Source organism: Carex rostrata, chromosome 12 (genome assembly GCF_964058835.1).
Source record: "Carex rostrata chromosome 12, lpCarRost1.2, whole genome shotgun sequence".
NCBI lineage: Eukaryota > Viridiplantae > Streptophyta > Magnoliopsida > Poales > Cyperaceae > Carex > Carex rostrata.
Genome location: NC_135929.1, coordinates 7,570,282 through 7,592,346, shown reverse-complemented (window position 1 = coordinate 7,592,346; position 22,065 = coordinate 7,570,282). Strand labels below are relative to the sequence as shown.

The 22,065-nt window shown below is 34.5% G+C and overlaps 2 protein-coding genes, 1 long non-coding RNA gene, 2 other non-coding genes and 1 pseudogene across 5 annotated transcripts; 4 read left to right on the top strand and 2 right to left on the bottom strand.

Annotated features, from left to right (window-relative positions):
- Nucleotides 1–7,546: 7,546 nt before the first annotated feature.
- Nucleotides 7,547–7,743, top strand: LOC144563734 (U2 spliceosomal RNA). Its single transcript, XR_013514404.1, has one exon. It is a non-coding gene; the product is annotated as a U2 spliceosomal RNA (small nuclear RNA).
- A 143-nt stretch (nucleotides 7,744–7,886) lies between these two features.
- On the top strand, nucleotides 7,887–11,288 carry LOC144562957 (putative RNA polymerase II subunit B1 CTD phosphatase RPAP2 homolog). The gene is made up of 7 exons (XM_078312324.1): nucleotides 7,887–8,528; nucleotides 8,614–8,844; nucleotides 9,045–9,350; nucleotides 9,793–9,992; nucleotides 10,119–10,382; nucleotides 10,519–10,677; nucleotides 11,014–11,288. The coding sequence occupies exons 1-7, from the start codon at nucleotides 7,943–7,945 to the stop codon at nucleotides 11,095–11,097; spliced, it is 1,830 nt and encodes a 609-aa protein (XP_078168450.1). The 5' UTR covers nucleotides 7,887–7,942; the 3' UTR covers nucleotides 11,098–11,288.
- A 2,919-nt stretch (nucleotides 11,289–14,207) lies between these two features.
- On the top strand, nucleotides 14,208–14,404 carry LOC144563733 (U2 spliceosomal RNA). Its single transcript, XR_013514403.1, has one exon. It is a non-coding gene; the product is annotated as a U2 spliceosomal RNA (small nuclear RNA).
- A 291-nt stretch (nucleotides 14,405–14,695) lies between these two features.
- LOC144562939 (protein GAMETE EXPRESSED 3-like) lies at nucleotides 14,696–18,467 on the bottom strand. Its single transcript, XM_078312308.1, has 8 exons — nucleotides 18,438–18,467; nucleotides 17,993–18,239; nucleotides 17,288–17,572; nucleotides 16,979–17,065; nucleotides 16,743–16,775; nucleotides 16,586–16,645; nucleotides 16,154–16,296; nucleotides 14,696–15,299 (listed from the first exon to the last, which is right to left on the bottom strand). Exons 1-8 carry the CDS (start codon nucleotides 18,465–18,467, stop codon nucleotides 15,051–15,053), a joined length of 1,134 nt encoding a protein of 377 aa, XP_078168434.1. The 3' UTR covers nucleotides 14,696–15,050.
- A 75-nt stretch (nucleotides 18,468–18,542) lies between these two features.
- LOC144563705 (uncharacterized) lies at nucleotides 18,543–20,076 on the bottom strand. The gene is made up of 3 exons (XR_013514397.1): nucleotides 19,938–20,076; nucleotides 19,188–19,376; nucleotides 18,543–18,845 (listed from the first exon to the last, which is right to left on the bottom strand). It is a non-coding gene; the product is annotated as an uncharacterized LOC144563705 (long non-coding RNA).
- Nucleotides 20,077–21,170: 1,094 nt separating this feature from the next.
- On the top strand, nucleotides 21,171–21,357 carry LOC144563735 (U2 spliceosomal RNA; annotated as a pseudogene).
- Nucleotides 21,358–22,065: the final 708 nt, after the last annotated feature.

The following is a 22,065-nucleotide window of genomic DNA, read 5'->3' as shown; positions in this document are numbered from 1 at the left end:
ATTAAATCCAGCACTGATCTTGAAGCACCCAATTAATCCTCGGAATAAATTCAGCATGGGTCTGGAGTGCAGCAAAATTTGAACGGTGGAGATTTTCCAAAGAATCAAGTGATTCATTGATTGATATATATATATGGTGCGAATTGCACCTGACAGGAAGCAAACAGTTATAATTTTTTTAATTAACATTGTTATAAATTTTTCTTCTATATATGAGTTTCAAAGTTTAATATTTCATATCATGTAATTATTCACAAATCATTCTTCAATTCAGAACTCGAATCGAGGCTTCGTAAAATTTCCATAATGTTGTACGAATATTTTCAAGTATTTATAATTCGATTTTAGAATCCGAAAAATTCAATATCAATTAGTATGTATGTATATACATATATATATAAATATCAAATCAAATATCTATAATTCATAAATGAACGAAATTTGTAACTTTTATATAATCTTATTCGTACGAGAATTTTGTATATTTATTCTCCTAATTAGAACTCTTATTTATTTATTTCTCTACACGAATTATTCAATTTTTTATTCTAAATTTTACGAACTTGTAACGAATTTTCGATTTATGAATCTCGTGAATAATTATAAATTATTACAGGTACTATACTTTATTTTTTTATTTTTTTTAAATCTCAAATTTTAATATGCATAATTTCATAGTTTATTTATATTTCGAAATTTTTAGATTCATTTAAATTGATAATAAAATTTCTAAATGATCATTTGATTTAATTAGTAAAATTTTAATTTGAGTGAAAATTTTAAATTAACACGATTAATATTTATTTAAAATTTCGGGATATAACAATAACTCAAAAATTTCAGATTTGCATAGAGGCCCCTCTACTTAATTAATTTACACAATTCAAGTTTATTCGCATTACACCCTCCTTATTATCTAAGTTTACCAATAACCCCTCTATTTAAATTTTGTGCCTTTACCAATATTATAACGGAGGTCATCTAGAGGGGGTTCGAGCAATTCGATCGAGTCGGGAAAATCACGGACAGGGAGGGAGAGGAGAGAAAGAGAGAAGGGAGAGAGGATTAATTGGGTGCTTCAAGATCCGTGCTAAATTTAATCCAAAGGTCTAAACAATTTTATTCCGGGGTGCGAAATTTTTCTGCTCCCAAATTTTTATTCCGGGGTGCGGAATTTTTCCGCACTCCTGAATTTTTATTCTGGGGTGCAGAATTTTTCTGCACTCCCGAATTTTTATTTCAGGGTGTGGAATTTTTTCGCACTCCCGAATTTTTATTCCGGGGTGCGGAATTTTTCGGCACTCCCAAATTTTTATTCCGGGGTGCGGAATTTTTCCGCACTTCCGAATTTTTATTCCGGGGTGCGGAATTTTTCCGCACTTTGAGTATTTTTAAATTTTTTTCAAAAACCTGATTATTTTTATTAAAATATTTTAAAATTTAGGTAAAAATACAAATGTCGGTCTTTTGAATGAAGTGCCCGCCCTCGTTTTGCCCTTTTTAATTGTCATTGATTTCTAGTTTCAGGATCTTCTATTGAAAACCTATGTATACTGTCGTGCTGCAAATCAAAATTAACAAAAAAATGGGTCAAAAACCTATTTACTCCATTTTCATTGCATCTCCGTTCCACTGTGGATCACACCGTGTCCCGTGTCGCTTGAGTCGATAATAATTAATAAGAATAGGACAAATCACGCACCGATTTTTTTATTAATAAAAAAAAAAAATATCAACAAAAGAGTACAAATCCATAAAATTTTGAAATATAAGAAAACCGTTATATTTATAATGTCCTTCCTAATTCTCCCAGATATTGCTAATTAACAAAAAAAATTCAACTCTGAACATTAGAGTCCATAACATCCAGTAATATCATATCATACTTTATGTTATCATTTGAATTTCTTGTCTAAAATCGATTCAGTAGGTTTTAGAATTGGTCTTATATGGACTGAAATGGTACTGATATTGTATTAGTCGGATTCAGTATAAAGCTTAAAGTTCGTTTGTTTAAATAAAAATCTATATTTGGTCCTTCCATTAAATAATATAAAACTAAACTTTAGCGTAAAATAATATGACAAGTTGAGAGTATGAATATGCAAAGATAGTTAAATTATGAAAAGTTAGAATTCATTTTAAGGACAAAAATTCGAGGGATAGAGGGTATACATACCAAATTTTTTATTTATATCATAATAAAAAAATATAAAAAAACAAAGCACTATGGGAGAATGTCACATTTATCCGATAATATTAAATATATTTAGGCTTTGAAGGACCTTCAAACTAATATGTAGTCCTCAAAAAATAGAGCCGCAAATTGTTTGAAGGCCTTGGTAAATGTAGAATTTGTCTGAGCTTTTTTTTTTTAAAATGATATAAATAAAAATTTCGAGTATACATATGCAGAATCTTCTTATTATTGCTTTTGATTAAGTTTATTCATCCACTTATTTCTCTATCAGATACTACCTTTAAGTATAATTTCTTTCCAAATTCTTTAAAGTTAAAAAATTTAGTCATACATCTAATAATTACTATAATGAAAATTTAACAGCCAAACAAAATGTACATAAAGTAAACATATATACATTAGGGCCCTGTTTGACAGCCTTATTGGGAATAGGAATAAAAAATTTTGAACTGAAAATTACTGTTCATGTGAGAAAAAAAAAATTCAGTCCGAGTGAATTTTTTTTATCCCACACGAATAGAACAGGGCCTAGAAGAAAAAAAAAATACTTGAATTATTGATGCATTAAAACTTTTTCCACTTGCAAATAATATAGACACCTCTAACGATGAGCTAATTTTTATTAAAAGAAAAAAATCTTAATTTTATCTTTTGTGTGTATATATCAGGACATTAATGGTTAGTTATTCTTTTATTTGGGAAAGAGTCCAATATCTCAGCCATATTTTCAAGACTAATTTGAAACACAGAATATAATGCAAAGTTATCAAGGCTAATTTTAAACAAAGATTTATATGTGTTCTTAGCATTTTTTATTATTAATTAATATATATTTTTTAATTTAAAAATATGTTATATAAAATGAAACTCTAATTATATGAAATATCAGGATGTAACCAATCATTTTATTCGTTTCTCATTATTACACTTGATCTAATAACGCTCCTTCACACAGATTCACCATGGATAAAAATCGAATGTGACATTATGCAATACCATATTCACTCAGTATCTTATTCTCAAAATTTGCATATAGTTGACACTTGTCATAATTGGATAATAGTTTTTTAATATTTGTTCTAATGGTTTTTTCCAATGTCTCAAAAACATCAACATGTGATATCTTTTTCCAATGGCTAATTAATAAACTGATTTGCGATTAAGTTCAAGATATCAAATTTGTTTATATAACATATTAGTGATGGGGATTTCATACTTTATTTATGTAGGTCATCCTAAATCGTATTTCTCAGCTTCATGGAATACATGTTTTCATCTAATATATATGCATCAAATGGTATTGTGCGATCGTGGAGGCCGAGTCGTTTCTATGGGTTCAAGATGTTTCGTAGTGGACCTACGTAGACAATTATGTTGCGAATCAAGGAGGCATGCAGATTTTTTGTCAAAAAGAGGTAAGAATCGAGTTCAAACTCATTAGCTAATCGGATCTATGTGGATTCTTACATAAATTAATAACCATGATATAACCCTAACAAAACTAATAAACACAATTTTTTTTTAACCTGACAAAACCAATAAAAATAATAAAACCAAATGATGAGAAATTCCATGACAATGAACTTAATAAATTTGACATTCATTTTACAATATAACATGAATTCTAAATTTAATACTGGAGACATAATTTTACTACAGTCGTCATACTTGTGTTGTTTAAAACTGTACTCTAATACTAATTACCAACATTTAATGGACGTTGCTGGGCTGTGTTTTAATTTCCCTTTTTTCGGCCTGTTATTTCTTTATTCATGTTTGAGCTCAGTGCTCTCCTTCTCTCTCATTTAATCTGACAATCTGACATATGGGATCATCTTCTATCAACCAATCAAGTTTGATGTGCGTGATCTTTCTTTGAACTCGATAATCCGATTTTTTTATTTATATCCAAAAAATAAATTAAATTACAAAAAATAACCACTGCGCCGTTGAAATTTGGAAACTACCCAATCTGGTTATCCAGTAACCGGATTTTTATTTTTTTTCCGGTTACCCAATTCCCGGATTAGTGAAATGGGTCCGGTTATTGGTTAACCGGAAAGAATGGAAATGCTTGATATGTATATGTCCGGTTAATGGTGCACCGGTTTTGTGGTTTTTTTTTTTTTTTTTTTTTTAAAAACAGAAATTTTTTTTTCTTTATTTTTTGTATTAAAATATTAGAAATGTTGAATATATTTCTTTGAAAATAGATGGAATACAATATAATTTGATTTATTAGAAAGACTGCAACAAATAACCCGGATCAATATTTTTCAGAGCGGATTTTTCGCGGCTGTAAGAAAAATTAATATATTTCTTTATGTATTATTGGAAAAAAATAAAAATGTTTAGATTCCGAGTTATTGATCCCGGTTCAAAAGTCACTTCTAAGTAATCTAGAAAATATTATGATCTTTCTAATAGATTTAATTTATTAAAAGTTGTATCTATTTTGAAAAAAAAATAAAAACTTTAATTTATTTAATGATTGTTATTCAAAAATAATTCTCAAAATAGATACAACTTTTAATAAATTAAATGTACTAGAAAGATCATAATATTTTCTAGATTACCTAGAAGTGACTTTTGAACCGGGATCAATAACTCGGAATCTAAACATTTTTATTTTTTTCCAATAACACATAAAGAAATATATTAATTTTTCTTACAGCCGCGAAAAATCCGATCTGAAAAATATTGATCCGGGTTATTTGTTGCAGTCTTTCTAATAAAACAAATTATATTGTATTTCATCTATTTTCAAAGAAATATATTCAACATTTCTAATATTTTAATACAAAAAATAAAGAAAAAAAAAAACTCACAAAACCGGTGAACCATTAACCGGACATATACATATAAAACATTTCCATCCTTTCCGGTTAACCAATAACCGGACCCATTTCACTAATCCGGGAATTGGGTAACCGGAAAAAAAATAAAAATCCGGTTACTGAATAACTGGATTGGGTAATTTTCAAATTTCAACACCACAATGGTTATTTTTTGTGATTTAATTTATTTTTTGGATATAAATAAAAAAATCGGCGATAATCAGGTCTCACGGGTTGACCTCTAGATTCATGAAGCATCATATCTACTCGCGTTGCACCAATCTTATTCTTCCTCAATAATTCACTTAAAATCAGAGAACACTTGAAGAAAATCGAAAATGTGTAAGAAATAAAGGGAGAGGTGAAATTGGCTTCAAAATAAAATTTTCTCGGGCTAAAGAGTGACAAATTAATTTCCAAAAGAGACAAAAACACACCGAACTATATTTTTCCAATAAATTATAAAATTAAGATAAAGCAGTTGCCTTTATGAACGGAAGAGAAAAGGAGGATCCTCCTATTCTTCAATCTGAACCGTTCAAAATCGATCAAACGGCTTTAATTACCTTTTTCTTTTATATCAATATAATCTATTAAAATGAATCAGTTGTAATTAAACCTGTTTGATCGATTTTGAACAATTCGAATTGGAGAATAGGAGAGTTCTCATTTTCTCAAGAAAAAGAGCAGATTTCGTTCCTTCGTGAACCATATTGCCAGAGTCGATGAATAAGAGTGAACCATGTTCAACTAAAAAAAATAAAAATAAGAGTGAACCATGCACGCTGACAACAGTACTAGTGAGTGCTTTCCTTGTAACAACACAAAATTCTATACAGTTAGCCATGTAGACTTTTTTAAACAGACAGAGAAGTTCTTATTTTAATCAGTTAACTTTCAATGTGAAGACACTGGCCAAAAAAAAAAAAAAAAATAATAATAATAACACACACATTTTGAAGGTTTTAGAAATTGTAAAATTAATTTATATAAGTTGATTTCGATATTTAGAAATGCATATTTTTTTACTATTTTTGTTTTTCATAATAACAATTAAATCTTAATCGAATGGGAAATCTTGCATAAATTGATCTAAATTAAAAAAAAAATTAGTTAAATGTGACCAAATGTGACCGGTTGCGTTTAGACATGTCACTTGTGATCACGACGCGACTAAAGTGTAGTGACCATTTTTTTCAAATTTAATCACAGTACGTATGAACCTGACTTGGTCAATACACGATGCATATTTAGATTCCTAGTTGTCAAAATATTTCTTTTTCTGAGTATAGATCCTCCAATATTTTCCTATGTTTTACCCTCCAATATTTTCCTATTTCCAATATCTTGAGATAAAAAGGAGATTCGTTCGGTCATTTTGGAACAAGCTAATTATTAAATTACTCATTTTTTACCCACAAATTTATCCATCCTACATATATGTGATTGATATTGAGATCAATAGTTATTAGGCAAAATCAGAGTGTGGTCAGATCCAAAAGATGACAAGTCATTTATCATGAAATTACATGGACTACATATATTTTTATTTTTTTAATAAAGTTTAAAATGAGTATAATAGAAAATGTAATAAATTGAGTGAAGTTGTTAATTTTTGAAATTTAGAGGGATAACTATGATATTATGAAGAAGTGCGTAATTTTGAAGTTTTTGAGAGATATATATGAAATTCCTCCTTATTCAAACAGTTGGTTCCCTTTTTCTTTCTTTTGAGTTTTCAATTTGCATCGATATTGCATTTGAAAATATCACACATCTTCAAATTTTGCAATTAACTGTTGGAGAAATTAGAAAAAAAAAATAGAAAATGGTCAACCCTCCAACATTAGATTAACGGTTATGGTTATGTGAGCGTAGCAGCGGAAAAATTATTTAAATTATCATTTTAATTACGTGGAATTGATTTTAACGACTAATTTGTTGGATTTTTGGTAATTTCATGACCACTACACTCATCTAAAATTCAACCAAAATAATTTTTTTCAAGTAAACTAAGGTATAATAGTTTATCATATCCATATTATAACATCTCAATATCATATTTCAATATCCATATATTCCAATTTAATTTTCTAATTCTCATACCATTTTTGGAGAATATTTTGTTTAGACATTTTTTTTTGGGAAAATTTTGCAAGTTGGATCTCCGACTGTTAAATATTTTCTATCTTGTATCAGATACAGGTTGCACTTTTCCAAGGAGAAACTTTTGTCAAATATTCAAAATCTCATCTAGTAAGAGATCTTTTAGAAACTAATCGTAGGATGCTTTACCATGCTTTGTTACTAAAGTGAGGCCCATATTAAGACCAATCATTTGGTCCAGAAACAGCCCACTCTATTTATAAGCCAATTCAGCGAACGATAGATAGATGCGACCGGTTTGCTTTACGGTAGAGAAATCGTTAACTTAGTCCCACATTCAGTATGTATCTTCTCTGAGTCTCCGAGAGACTATAAAAGCAGCAGCAAGGGTTCAGATCAACTCATACCTTTCTCGGCCTTTTGGCTAAGATCAAGTGTAGTATCTGTTCTTATCAGTTTAATATCTGATATGTGGGCCATGTGCTCACAACGATATTAAATTTATTTTTTGTGGGGAAGGGCCCACCACGGTAGCTTGCTGCCGGGTCTCTTACGCGTCGCCCATGCGCTGCACTACTGCACGGGCCTGGCGCACCCCTACCAATTCTAAATCAAATATTTTTATGTTTCTGCTAAAGTGCTAAGTAATTCATTTTTAGAGAATGATTTGCTAAGACCAGCTTTCACACTTAAATCAAATACATTTGTTCACTTGGCTTTTCTTCTTCTTGTTTGTTTTGCTAAAATCCTCCCTTCTATTGTTACTTTGGTACGCGACTACGAGCGAAGCCAAATATAAATGATGGCGGCGCAGCCACCGTCATCTTCCACCGTGGCCGGCGCAGTCTATCGGCTGCAGATGATCCTCCTCGATCACGGCGCTCCCTCCGAACGCCACCTTCTGGCCGCCGCCTCTATTCTCTCCCGCTCCGACTACTCCGACGTGGTCACGGAGCGCACCATCGCCTCCCTCTGCGGCTTCCCTCTCTGCCCCAATCCCCTTCCCCCTCCTTCCGACAATCGCCGCGGACGCTACCGTATCTCTCTCCCGGAGCACCGCGTGTACGACCTGGACGAGCTGGGCAAGTTCTGCTCGGAGCAGTGCTTGATCGGGAGCCGGGCGTACGAGGCGAGCTTAAGCGAGGAGAGGTCCAAGGCGGGAGCGGAAGAGGTTTTGAAGTTGTTTGAGGAGAAAGACTTGAAGGGGATGTCGCCGCTACCGCTGCCTTTGCAGCTCACGATAAAGGAGACCACCGCCGATGATCTCAACTCCAACTCCAACTTGAAGGGGGTAGGGGTGGTCGCCGTTGAAGAGTGGATTGGACCATCCGATGCAATCGAAGGATACGTCCCCAAATCCAAATCTCAATCCTATCAGGATTTAGGTCTGTGAACTGTGATACTCGCTTCTTTCTTTACCAATACAGGTTAAAAAATCAGCTTCAACATCCCTCCCTCAATATGTTACAGGTTTGAAGCCTACTACTACACCTGAAGAGATGGATTTCCAAAGTGAGATAATTTTTGGAGATGAGATGCACGATTTCTCATCATTTAAAACAAAAGATATCTCTGATCAGATATCAAACAAGTTGGAGAGCATTGTTCTTGGCGAGAACAAGTCTAATAAGAAGACAAACAAAGGAAACAAGTCTTTGTCAAAATTGCCCCAGCCTAAAGCTGAGAAAAAGCTTACCTCAAGTAAGAACTTAGGCTTAATAATCAATCTGCAAATTATGCATGATTCAACTTGCAGTTAGTTGTGTACTCAAGTACCAGACAAACCGAGAATAAATGATATAACAAAGAAAAGAAAACCAGTGCTCTGCTACATCCTGCTCAGGCCAGCAAAGTGCTGAAACTTTTAATGCTAGTTTTTATTTACGAGTCGAGTGTTGTAGGTGCACAGAGAAACTGTAAAAGTGCTTCTGGTGAAGAACATTCACAACAAAATGGATTAAAGTTAAAATCTTCGCTTAAGAAGGAAGGTTCCAGTTCGGGTCCCAGGACCCAAAACCAGTCTGTCAGATGGGCCAATGAAGAAAGAAGCAATGCAAAAGAGAGCAGTGAGAAGTCTGATGTGTTGCCTGGGGAAGATGCTGCTGTGAGGTCACTGAGGTTTGCCTCTGCTGAGGCGTGCGCAGAAGCGCTTAGCCATGCAGCAGACGTTGGTGCGTCTTCAGGCAACTCTCAAGTGGAAGATGCCGGTACCTGCAAGCTCCTAACCCCCTCTTTATATTTTTTTATTTATTTGTTTTTCTTGGCTATTTACTCAAGGGGACCCGTTCACAACCATCATCTGTTAGGATTTCCAATTTAACTGAAGGTGTCTAAAATGGGTACCTTCTTTCATAAAAAATGGGCAGCTAGTGAAGAAAAAATGCACAATCTATATACAAATACAAAAGGTCTAGGGCATTTTTGAAAGATTTTTAAAACTTAACAGAGGCTGCCAAAGATGTACTTAATACAATTGTTGTTTGATATTTTGTTTACATGTCCTCTACTTTTTCGTTACCAACTATACCCTTTTTCTGTTTGTAAGTGCCAATTCATCCGGTTATATTCCAAATCATGCTTTTACATTGATGGCAACCAATTTTATTTCTATTCATAAGTGATGTATTGTTGTTTTGTGCCGATTGTCAGTCTCAGAGGCTGGGATAGTGATATTGCCACAATCTTCTTATGGAACTGAGGAAGAGCATCAGGAAAACAGGGAAGGGGATATGCAGGAGATTGAAAGGGAAGTCGTGAAGTGGCCTCAAAAGCCGGTGCTTCTAGAAACCGATGAGTTTGAGGTTGATGATTCCTGGCATGACACCCCTCCTGAGGGCTTCAACTTAGATGTACATCTCCTCTCTCTCTCTCTCCGCCTAGCATTATCTGTGCTTTACTGATAGTCTATAATTAGAGAAGGAAGAGGAGGAACAAGCAATTTCTGATTATATTTGTACTGTGATTTCCCATACCAGCTATCTCCATTCTGCACCATATGGATGGCATTATTTGCGTGGGTTACACGATCAACTTTGTGCTACATATATGGGCATGATGAGAGCTCATCAGAAGAATTTTCAGATGTGGAAGGACGAGAATACCCTCAGAGGGTGGTGTTGAAGGACGGGCAGTCAGCCGAGATCAGAAAGGCATTGGATGGCTTTGTGTGCCGCACGCTGCCATCTCTGGTATCGGACCTGAGGCTCCCCGTGCCAGTGTCCACCCTGGAAAAGTATCTGGTAAGGAGTTGCAACACAAAACAAAAGGTGGCATGAGGAACGGCAGTAGTACTACTATATGATTGATTGATTGATTAGCTTTGACATGTTTTTGTATGCTGATATGGTGATTGGGTGGGGGTTGATTGGGTGACAGGGGCGGCTGATGGATACAATGACGTTTTCTGAAGCGCTGCCGGCATTGAGAACAAGGCAGTGGCATGTGGTGGTGGTGCTCTTTCTGGATGCATTGTCGGTGCACCACCTTCCCTCTCTCTCCTCTGTCATGGCTAACAGGAGCTTGCTAATCCACAAGGTCAATCTTCCTTTCACCTTGTTTTTCTTTGTTTTTATCCAATGCTGAGAGCAATTAACAAAGCCGATCTAATTGTTTTGAGGTTATGCTCACAAACTCAGTTTGGTGAACTTAAAAAGCTTATGTTAGCTTTACTCAATATTTAAATTGATATTTTTTATGTTGATCTGGTTAGTGATGGCATTGGCTGGATACCCCAAATGGTACCTGCTGGTGTTTAAGGACCAAAATTTGAATTTTTTTTTTTTTAATTTAAGAAGTGGTGTCATGATGTTATTATAATTTTGCTTTTGAGAGTGATGCAGTTGAAGCAAAATGTGTTTGTTGTGTGCGCAGGTGCTAAATGGATCTCAAATAGAAGCAGCGCATTACGACTCGATGATAGAAATTTTTCTTCCTTTGGGAAGGTCACTTCAATGATCTTTTCAAAGCAGCAGATTGATAGATAGATCATAGAGGGAAGCAAAGAATGTTTTTTTCTTGCTAGTTTTTGACATATCTCACACTCATATTACAAGTCAAAAGCTTGTGTAACTTAAAATGAGAACAATTTTATTGTGTTTAGTAACAATTAAAACATGATCCCTAATCTTGAGATTTTACAACAAAAAGAGAACTAATGAACATTTTTAACCCCTTAAAGTTCGCCTTCATCGTCCATAATAAACCTAAATTTGTGCCGTCCCTTGGACTTATTCTTTGAGTTGGAGGCCGGCTCCTCGTGGCAGGACACACACATCTGCTTGCTGCATTTCCCGGTGAATTTTGAGTGTATGGTCGGTTTCCTCGACACCTTTGCGAACACTCCGGCAATTGGCATGCTGTTCTGTTTATTCTTCATGATTTTTGTCTGATGATCTGTCAATGCATCCGCACAAGGCTCTAACAGGACAACGTGGGTACGGACATAACTGTGCTGCCGGCCCTCGCGCCGCATTGCTTTCTTTATGAGTTAACTGAAGAGATGAGGTGTGGTTGACTTTGGAGGATGGAATTTAGTTTCTTCTCTTCAAATAGAAACATATTTATAGATTTTCAGTAGGCGCAGGCGTGGTTGTCAAGTTCCTTGTGCTGTGTGCTGACCAAGGAATCAGTTGGGTTGGGAAAATAAAAAAATGAATGGGAGTATATTTTTTGTTTTATTTTTCAATTTCATTATTCATCAGAAAGAATTGAGCTCTTTCAACGGATTTACATTGACATAAGCTGATTAGCAGCGTGAGAGTTGGTCATAAAGATTTAGATTTTCATTTTCTCATAAAGACGGCAATATTTAAAAAAAAACTACTCATTTTAAAATTTGAAATTGAATATTTATACATTCAAAAAAGAATATAAACAATGATATAGTCAGTTTTTAGAAGAATTAATATGCAAATTTCGACTAAAAGGAAGGACATTTTCTTACAATTTAATTGATATCAATCGTCGAACATAATTTTGAGAGAGAAGCGGTGGAAAGTGTGGATTCTTAACTAGTTTCATATGGTACTGATCATGAGTTGCAAACAAAATTTTCTTTTTCTTTTAAGTTATTATGAATGTTTTGCATAATTTAATAATTTATTAAGACAGCGTTTGGATTGTAATGCCGAGTCGTCTCACCATAAAGATGGGTCCTTTTCCTCAAAAAAAAAAAAAAAAAATTGATGGGTCCGGATCCCCTAAAGTAACCTAATCTTTGGATTTTCGACCTAGACCGTCCGATTCGAATTCGTCGCTCGAGATTGCTTTGCGATTTGAATTCATCTCTCAAGGTGTGTGCACTCTATTTCAAATAGATTATCACGGATTCGAATCAGATGGTTCCGATTTAAAACCCAAAGATCAGGTTATTTCACTGGATCTGAACTCCCATAAATATTGTCCTAGGTCGTGGTAATTTGAGAATTTTTTTTTGGAAATTGTCATTTTTTTTTTGGAAATTGGAATTGTGTTGTTTAATATTGATTGATACACGAGCTAGAAATTAATACAGAGATCATAGCATCAACCAAACTGGAATAATATTGATAATAAAGCAAACTCGGAAGCAACGCCTTTAATTCGAGATATATCCCTCACACCCAACAAACATTATGCACACAATAATAATAATACATTAATAATAAAACTAACCAACAAATTATAGTAGTGAATGAATTAGCAACTGATTGGACTTTGAAATGGGCAAGTAAATGCAACTATAAGCAGCAACTGACAAATTAATTACGAAATGTTAATCAGCTAATAATTATGATTATGTACAAGAGAAAACAAGAAAAGACGAAAATATAACCTCCAAACAATAAATAACGCGATCACAGCCTCTGAATACTGAATAGAAAAAGAAAACCTAACATTTATAATTGTTGTTTATTCAATTACCATTACCACCCCAGTTCTCCCTCTCACATCCATCCATCCATCAATTTTTAATATTTTTTGGGTATGTACAAACTAACAGCCAGACCATTTAATGAAATCATTTATAATCAAATTATCCAACCAACTCTTAAGCTTGTACAAGGCCTCAAAAGATATACACTCTTACAGCACCTCAGCCTCGAGACTGGTTCCGGCGTGCTGAAGCTCTCAGATGAAGAGAAGCACACAACAATATACATCTGTCGACCTCCTTTCCTACAGTAGAAAGAGTTTAACAGTCATTTTAACAGATCATGGAAAGTTGATCTTAAAATAAACCAATAAACTAATAACTACTACAGAGGATCTTAAAATAAAGGTTACAAGTGCTATAAATCGTTTGTACCTACTCCTCAAATGGCATATATAATTTTGTTTGTATTTCTTTGTTCCTTCCATTATTAATTTCTCCAGTCATACAAAGTTTATTATATATGTTACTAGTGGCGTCAAAAAGATTTGCGTATATTTATAGGAACAATACAATAAAGAAGTTGAGGCAATCTCATCTGTTGGTGCTTTGAACAGGAAAGTTGAAATTACAAGGAAGAAGAAGCAGACCCTAACCAAATGTAACAGGATTTAAATTAAAGAGTAAACTAAAATTAACCAAAATTAAAGAGAAAAGATAGTTTTACTGAAACCTTTACCTAGATAATAATTGGACAACCAAATAGTAGCAGCTATATTTACAAAGCTCAATTTTATTTGGTTTTCTTTTAATTGCCTCTTACCTATTGATTATAATATTATCAACACAGTCTTAAGAAAATAAGAACTGATCGTCCTCATGAATTTACTTACGAGAGCTTCGTGATTTTATAATTCAGAAATGAAAATATTTAATTTCAATAAAGTATTTTGATTTTTGAACTGAAAAGTACAAACCTGCCCATATATATTAAGAGGTCATAAAGTGAGGCCCATATTAAGACCAATCCTTTGGTCCAGTCCAGGAACAGCCCACTCTATTTAGAAGCCAATGCAGCGAACGATATATAGAATAGATGCGACCGGTTTGCTTTATGGTAGAGAAATCGTTCACTTAGTCCCACATGCAGTATGTATCTTCTCTGAGTCTCCCGAGAGGCTATAAAACAAGAGGCAAGAGTTCAGAACAACTCATACCTTTCTCGGCCTTTTGGCTAAGATCAAGTGTAGTATCTGTTCTTATCAGTTTAATATCTGATATGTGGGCCATGTGCTCACAACGATATTAAATTTATTTTTTGTGGGGAAGGGCCCACCACGGTAGCTTGCTGCCGGGTCTCTTACGCGTCGCCCATGCGCTGCACTACTGCACGGGCCTGGCGCACCCCTACCAAATCTAAATCAAATTATTTTTCTGGTTTAGCGGAACAATTATATTGATCGTGTGAAAACTATTTGTAAATCCAGCATTGGAGAATGTTCTGTCAATACAACTTCAATTTTGATGTTGCAACTGTTATTTACTATGCAAATAAGACCTAAACGGAGGCTGTGAACCAGATGTGCCTTACAAGAAAAGTTTGCTGCGACCGGTAGGTTATTTTCATTATTACAGGTACCAAAATGATATTATTTATATTTATACTTATGATGGCAGGCAACATCTTTTTTGTTAAATCTGTTCTTTTTGTTTACATCAATGAATTAAATTTGTACAACAGTGTACACTCGGAATGCATCTAAATTGTCAGTAAGTAGAAGAATGAGTTCTTCTCTTCAATCCTAATCTCCTCTCTCCACCTGCTAAATCCATCTCAGTTTCATTATAAATTGGATTTGAATAAACTCTTGATGATGCTGCTTCAACAATCTTCCCTTCATCTTCCTCGACTTCCTGGATTTCCACTTCCGGGTACTCCGTTTCCCAGCTACTCGAACTGCTTCCACTTTACCCGGTCTCACTGTCTTCTCTTTCTTCCCCTGAAGAACTGTCACTAAATGTATTAAATATAGTTATGCTTTCCTTCTGCATTGAGTTATGGAATGAGTGGCTCTTCATCCTGCCATTGTACAAAGGAAGAATTGAGGGAACTGCTCCTGAACTGATGGTGCGGTCCAGACCGAGGCTGTAAGAGCTGTAGAGCTTCCTCTCTATCCCTTCCTTTTGTTTGACTATTTGTCAAAAAATCTTCAAGGGTCTCATTTGTTGTGGCTTCTTCTATTGTCTTTTGTTCTAGCTCAGAGATCAGCTTGTTTAGTTCCTTTTTCTTGATATGGAGAGAACGCTGCATTTTACACAAAAAGTATGTTACAATTGGAGTAGTTTTCTTATTATTTTCACTTTGCCTGTTTTTTCTAAATTGTTGGGGAGTTTCAATCAGATCAATTTCTGTTCATTACCAGCATGAACTATCTGGTATGGCAGACATACCAGTTGGACAACCTTTAAGCTCCATTTCCTGTCCGTTTTTTTTGCTTGGAGCTAAATAACATGACTGAGGAAAATTTGGGTCAATTGAGGAAGTTCTGCACGTGAAGTTTAGCTAAGAAAATTGAGTGAGTCTATGGTACTATGCATATCACGGGTTGTTACCGTGCTACGGCTCTATATTCGAATTTTCAAATCCTAACGGTCGATCCGAACCGTTCATCTTGTTCTCCATATTAATATGTGTTTGGAGACCAAATTTTACATTTTTTGAAATTTTTTTACTATTTTCTTAGATATTTAGAAAATCACTTGATCTGAAAATTCTGGACCATCCAAAAACAGTGATTTTCAATAAATCTAAAAAAATAGTAAAAAAATTTCAAAAAATGTAAAATTTGGTCTCCAAACACATATTAATATGGAGAACAAGATGAACGGTTCGGATCGACCGTTAGGATTTGAAAACTCGAATATAGAACCGTAGCACGGTGCTAAATCGTAATATGCATAGTACCATAGACTCACTCAAGAAAATTAGGTTGAATTAAATTACACATTTGAAGGAATTACATAGTTTGGGTAAAAGAACTTGCTACATTTGAAATAACAACGAGCAAAGTCAAAATGTGCACAGGTAATTTCACCGGCCAGGGGGGGGGGGACAAACTAAGGTTTTTTTATTTGTTTTTATTTAATTTAACTGCTTACCCTCTTCTCCAAAAAATCACTTGAGCCATTATCTTTAAGCTTCTGCTTCCTCCAAAAGATGCAGCAAAATCGAACAACCACAGATAGTACCACCAATATGATGGTTTGTACTAAAAGGAATAATAAATTTGTATCTTTATCTCCTAGTCCTACAAGAAAACATAAGATGTGAGATTTGTTGCAAGGGTTACTGAAATGTGAAAAGTATTTAATGATAGCTCACTTCACGGCTCCTTTTTGAGGCTTGATTTTAGTTAAGTTTGCACAACCAAGGATTAAACAAGTTATAAATGAGTAATGCAAATACATAATCGCAAAATTGATTTACAATAAGGGTTATCAGAATATATTTTTTGGCAAAATGACAGGGTACTAATGTATGCAGGTACCAGTAACGGCCAAAGTGCCAAATTTGCAAATTCTTCGCCTTACCAGAGTTTGTTCTTGGGAATTTGGGTGCAGCTTGCGAGCAGGTCCAAGCAGTTCTTTGCCCTAGTAAAAAATAGAAAAGGAAAACTTAATCTTCTATATCACCTAAAAAATAAGCCAAGTAAACCTTTTTATACTGTGGGTTAAAAGAAAATCATACATGTAGTGTAGCATTGAAACGTGTTGCCAACTCCTGCATAAAGTACAACTTATGTGAATAACTAGAAATTCTTCTTTCACTAGAAAGAATGAGAGATGGTGAAATTTGCTTTTGGAATACTTTTGGGGGGTCATTTGCAAAAAAATTCATATATTTGCATGATTAAAAGAGAGGCCTTAAAAACTAAAAAAAAAATGAAAAAAATAAGAGAAATAAGGGAAAAGGAGTAAACATACTTCCAGATGATAGAAATGCGAGTACCATCCTCTCATCAACAGCGAAGTATTGCAGTTCGTTTTTCAGCAAAAGATCAGAAACCTCACCTTAACAAAAGACCAACATTTTATGTTAAAAATTTCCGCCAAATATTATTTCAGACCGGGGAAAGAAAACCAAATAATCGCTAAGGTTTGAGGTTTAAATTTCAAGATATGGCCAAATAACAACATAAAAAGACTAGGGAGGTACAATACCATTTCATAAACACAGTCTGGCATAACACATAAAAAATGAGAGAAAATTGATAAATGGTACAAAAGGCTTACCAGGATAATCCCCGGTCCAATATACTGTACCAGTGGCTGGTGCTAACAAAGTGAATAAAACTTGTACAGGTCTCATAGCTGACACATAACTAGTAGTACCAATATTATGGGTTATCTTTGAATCCAGTCTGGTCTGAGAAATATACACAGCAAAACCAGAACAGTCTAGTGCAGGGCTAGCTTGAATTGCAGATTCTGATGCAGTTTCTTCGAGAAGCTTTTTCAGATCACCATTTGGTGAAATTGAGTAGAGAATCCCGTCTAATGACCCAATTTTGATCCAACCTAACATAAGAGACAGCAATAATTTAGCTATATGTGGTTAGTTGAATAAATGTTGCATCACATTAGGGTTATTTTGATGTATTGTAGCACCACTGAGAATTCACTGAGGTTACATTGAACCTCGATATTGGATTTCTTCGTTTCGGATAAATGTAATCTGTGGTCTGAAAAATGGTCATCTAATATCAGAGAATTGGCAAGGCTTCTTTGTGTCTGCAACTAATAATTGTAAATTGAGAGCTCAATTCATCCCTAAAATTCAACAATGCTGAAATTGAGGTAATTGATTTGGGCTTAATTGCAGTTGTTGGCTTCAGTAATTGCCACTGGAATTACCCGAATTGTACAACCAACCATCAAATTCAGAGTTATGATGCCTAAATCAACTTCAATTCTTCAATTCCAGGTTAAAAGTGTTACCATTGGAATCTACAAGTGGAGACACCATTTCACTGCTTAGGGGGCCCACAGTCTGTTGCCAGGTGATGTTTCCAGTTGAAGCATCGAGGCAGACCACCATAGCCTGTTTGGGAAACGTGGCGTACACAAATCCGTTATTTCCTGGTGTAATTATCATTTTATCCCCAAACATGCCTAGAGACTGGATCCATCTAAATTGTGTGTTGCGGATGTACACCGAGTAAAGTTGCCCTTCGGAATCTGATACCTAAAATGTTATTAGAAATGGTTGTAAAAGATGAATACACGCACGGAATAATTGAAAAATTAATAGAAAAAGAAAAAAAATCAAACTTTCAATTATGACATAGGATAAAATGTGCAAGGTGCCAAGGCGGCCAAAATTTCAGGCCATATATCTAATATTTTTTTATTTTATTTTTTCTCTCTATCATTTATTAATTACTTCCCAAAGAGAAAGATAGTACCATACCATATCAATGCCACAATGTAAAGATAAAAAGTTGTGTAAGCGTGATATCCAAGGAAGGTAATATCTTACATCCTTCACATAAATCCACAAATGGTGCTGAATTAAAGTAACAATTCAGTTGATCAACCATGCACCCCTGAGTCTACCTAAGACGGCGTAGTGTGGGACCAATGCTCCATTGGAGCTCTCCACGTAGCAAGAAAGAGAAAAGGCCACGGTTTCTTACGGTTATAAAAAAATGACAGGTAGCTGGGGCTGATTGAGAGCCCCATTATCTCCTCAGAAGAATTGTGATGAGAAGAGCACTTTCAATGGAGGTTGGATAGAGCCTATTTTCTAAGGGTTTATCTTCATAACCGTATTTTCAGCTACCAAATATATCTGCCAAATAATAATAATGTTCTTGGCTCAGTACTCACCAAAGAAAATTTATCATTTTTTCTATTATTTTTTCCTTCTGAAAAATAAACTGATTTTGTTGTTAATCTTGTAGGAGTTCAAGGAAAGCAATAAACACAAGGTACCAGAATATTGTAATTAGCAATTTTTTGAACTCAAAGATTGTCACTAGCCTCCAGTTGTCGAATTTTGACCGAATAACCCTTATTGTGCAATTAAGCCTCAATTTTTGCCTGATTCAGACAAGATACACCTCATGTCTTGCACTCAATAATGCTCCAATTAAAAAAAAAAAAAAAACTGGAAAAACAATGAAAGATTGACCTTTCCTCTATCATCAGTTACAGGGGCTATATCTTCTCTACAGAAAAGACCAAGAGGCACGCACGACCCATGCAAGCGATCCGTTTCTGTCAAAAGCAAAGAGGTTTTTTCTCGAACACGCAACAAGCCTCCCATCTTGTATTATAAGAGGGGGTAAAAGTGTATGTTTTACTGGTGCAGGAGCCTCATCTGCAGTAATAAGTAAAGAAGCAAGAGATATGAAGGCACAATTTTAAGTGATAACCTCAAAATATTTAATTATGCATATGTTGTCTCCTAGGCTTTAAAACAATAATTAATAGTTTCCAAAAACCTCTCCTCCTAAATCACAGCAACATTTCTTAATATCATATGATCCATAATTTGGTCTCTGAGTTTTTTTATAAACCATTTTAGTCCTTGATTGTTATTTCTAATTATTCATGATGTTAAGTTGTGGTTTTTTTTTCTGACATCATTAATTGGCTAAATTTTAAAAAAATGTAGCAATTGTGAGTTCCTTCAGAAATCCTACCAAATATATTAAAAAAATTCACTGATATTTGTTGTAACAGAAGATGTGGTCTTGTAACAAGCAGGGCTTATTCATCATGGAACAAACATACTTAATTATTCCACAAAATAAAACCCAAGTTATCATAACATAACTACCATTTTGTTGTTGATGAAATAAAAAAAAAACAAAAGAAGTCCGTAATTGCCAAGAGAAATGAATTGAAATGGAAGTTGAATAAAAAATGGAGAGCATACGAGTAGAAGGCGTAGCAAAAAAGTTGGAGGGATTTAGTGAGTGAGATACCGCCACTAACGCCAAAAGAAAAAGAAAGAGACATCCCCTGTGCCTTATTTCTTCTACAAAGAGACATAATCCAAACCGGAAGAATGTGTCGGAAGTGGTATTGTTTTTAGACTATCACCGCAATAGGTCGCAGCCTTCCATTTTTCTTTTTATTTTTCTCTTTAAAATTAGATGGCAATATTGGTAGGGGTGAAAACGGTATGGATAATATTTGATTTATATTCAATTCGTATTCGAAAATTTAGATGTGGATATCTTATATTTAAATACTCATGTAGATAAGGATACTGATATGGTTTTAAATTTTAATTATCCGTATTTTAAAAGTAGATATATATTATGAAAAAATTATGTTATTCAGCATTATAATTAGATAAATATTATGAACTTTAATATTTTTTATATTATTTTAATAAACATTTAATATGATCTGTATCCGTATTTGTCTTATATGTCTGTATACGTATCTAGAAAATGAAAAAAGAGATGTGGATTTGGCTTGACCACTATCCGCTTTGTTTTCATCCTACATATTGATCAATTTAATTTTTAAAATAAATAAATAAAATGTTAAATTTGTTTGGATATATTGGATATTGTGATGTTTTAATGGAGAAATTAGCTATTTTAAAATTTTAGACGGGTATACTAATTTTTTTCCCAAAATAAAAATACTAATGGGAGGCCACATGTCATTGATGTGGATTACCAAATGACAGCGGCTACATATGAAAATTGCTGTAGCAATATTTACAAAGCTCATTTTTTTTTATTGCCTCTTACCTATTTTCTGCTTAGAATATTATCAACACAGTGTCTTAAGAATTGATTGTCCCCATGAATTTACTTACGAGAGCTTCGTGATTTTATAATTCAGAAATAAAAAATTTAATGTCAATCAAGTATTTTGATTTTTGAACTGAAAAGTACAAACCTGTCCATATATATTAAGAGGTCATAAAGTGAGACCATGCTTTGTTACTAAAGTGAGGCCCATATTAAGACCTATCCTTTGGTCCAGGAACAGCCCACTCTATTTAGGAGCCAATGCAGCAAACAATAAATAGATGGGACCGGTTTGCTTTACGGTTGAGAAATCGTTCACTTAGTCCCACATTCAGTATGTATCTTCTCTGAGTCTCCCGAGAGGCTATAAAATAAGAGGCAAGGCTTCAAGGTAACTCATACCTTTCTCGGCCTTTCGGCTAAGATCAAGTGTAGTATCTGTTCTTATCAGTTTAATATCTGATATGTGGGCCATGTGCTCACAACGATATTAAATTTATTTTTTGTGGGGAAGGTCCAGCACGGTAGCTTGCTGCCGGGGCTCTTACGCGTCGCGCACTACTGCACGGGCCTGGCGCACCCCTACCAATTCTAATTCAATTTTTTGTTTTTTCTAAAATATATTCTATTTCTGCAATTAAGAAAACATTAGACCTCGACTAATGTGTTGGCAGATTTGACCAGTAGTTAAATTTCTTCAGCTGTAAACCTTGGATCAATTCTATTTTATTTTTATTTTTTAACAATGAATTAAAACTGTACAAGTCCGACAGTATGCAGACTGAATTTCAGCAAGTAAAAGAATGAGGTATGAAACTTGAGATCCCCTTCTCTTGACCATTTAATTTCATAATTCTCTTCCAAGTATTAGATCATTCAACATTTTACCTTTGTTTTCCCCCGTGTTACCCTGACACTCCTAGGAAGCCATCGTATCCGATACGTGTCAGACACACCAGCTAACGTGTCAGGTGAGGTGGCGTGTCCCTACCCTCCTGATACGGCCTCCGACACTTTGTTGAAACCTGCTGATACGCCTCCGTCTGTCTGGACACGCATCCGACACGCGCCCATGCACCAGCGTTGCTCCGTGGACCGCGCTAAAGCCGTGCACCACGCATGAACCGTGCATGAACCGCAATCAAAAACCTTTCTTTTAGAGTATGCAGGAATCAAACTCTAGGCATGTGATTCAACGACATATTGGTTTACCACTCGGCCACCTTCTCTTTGTTGTCAAATTAGAATAGCTTTTTATATATATTGTATACTTGCGTTATTGTACCATGTATT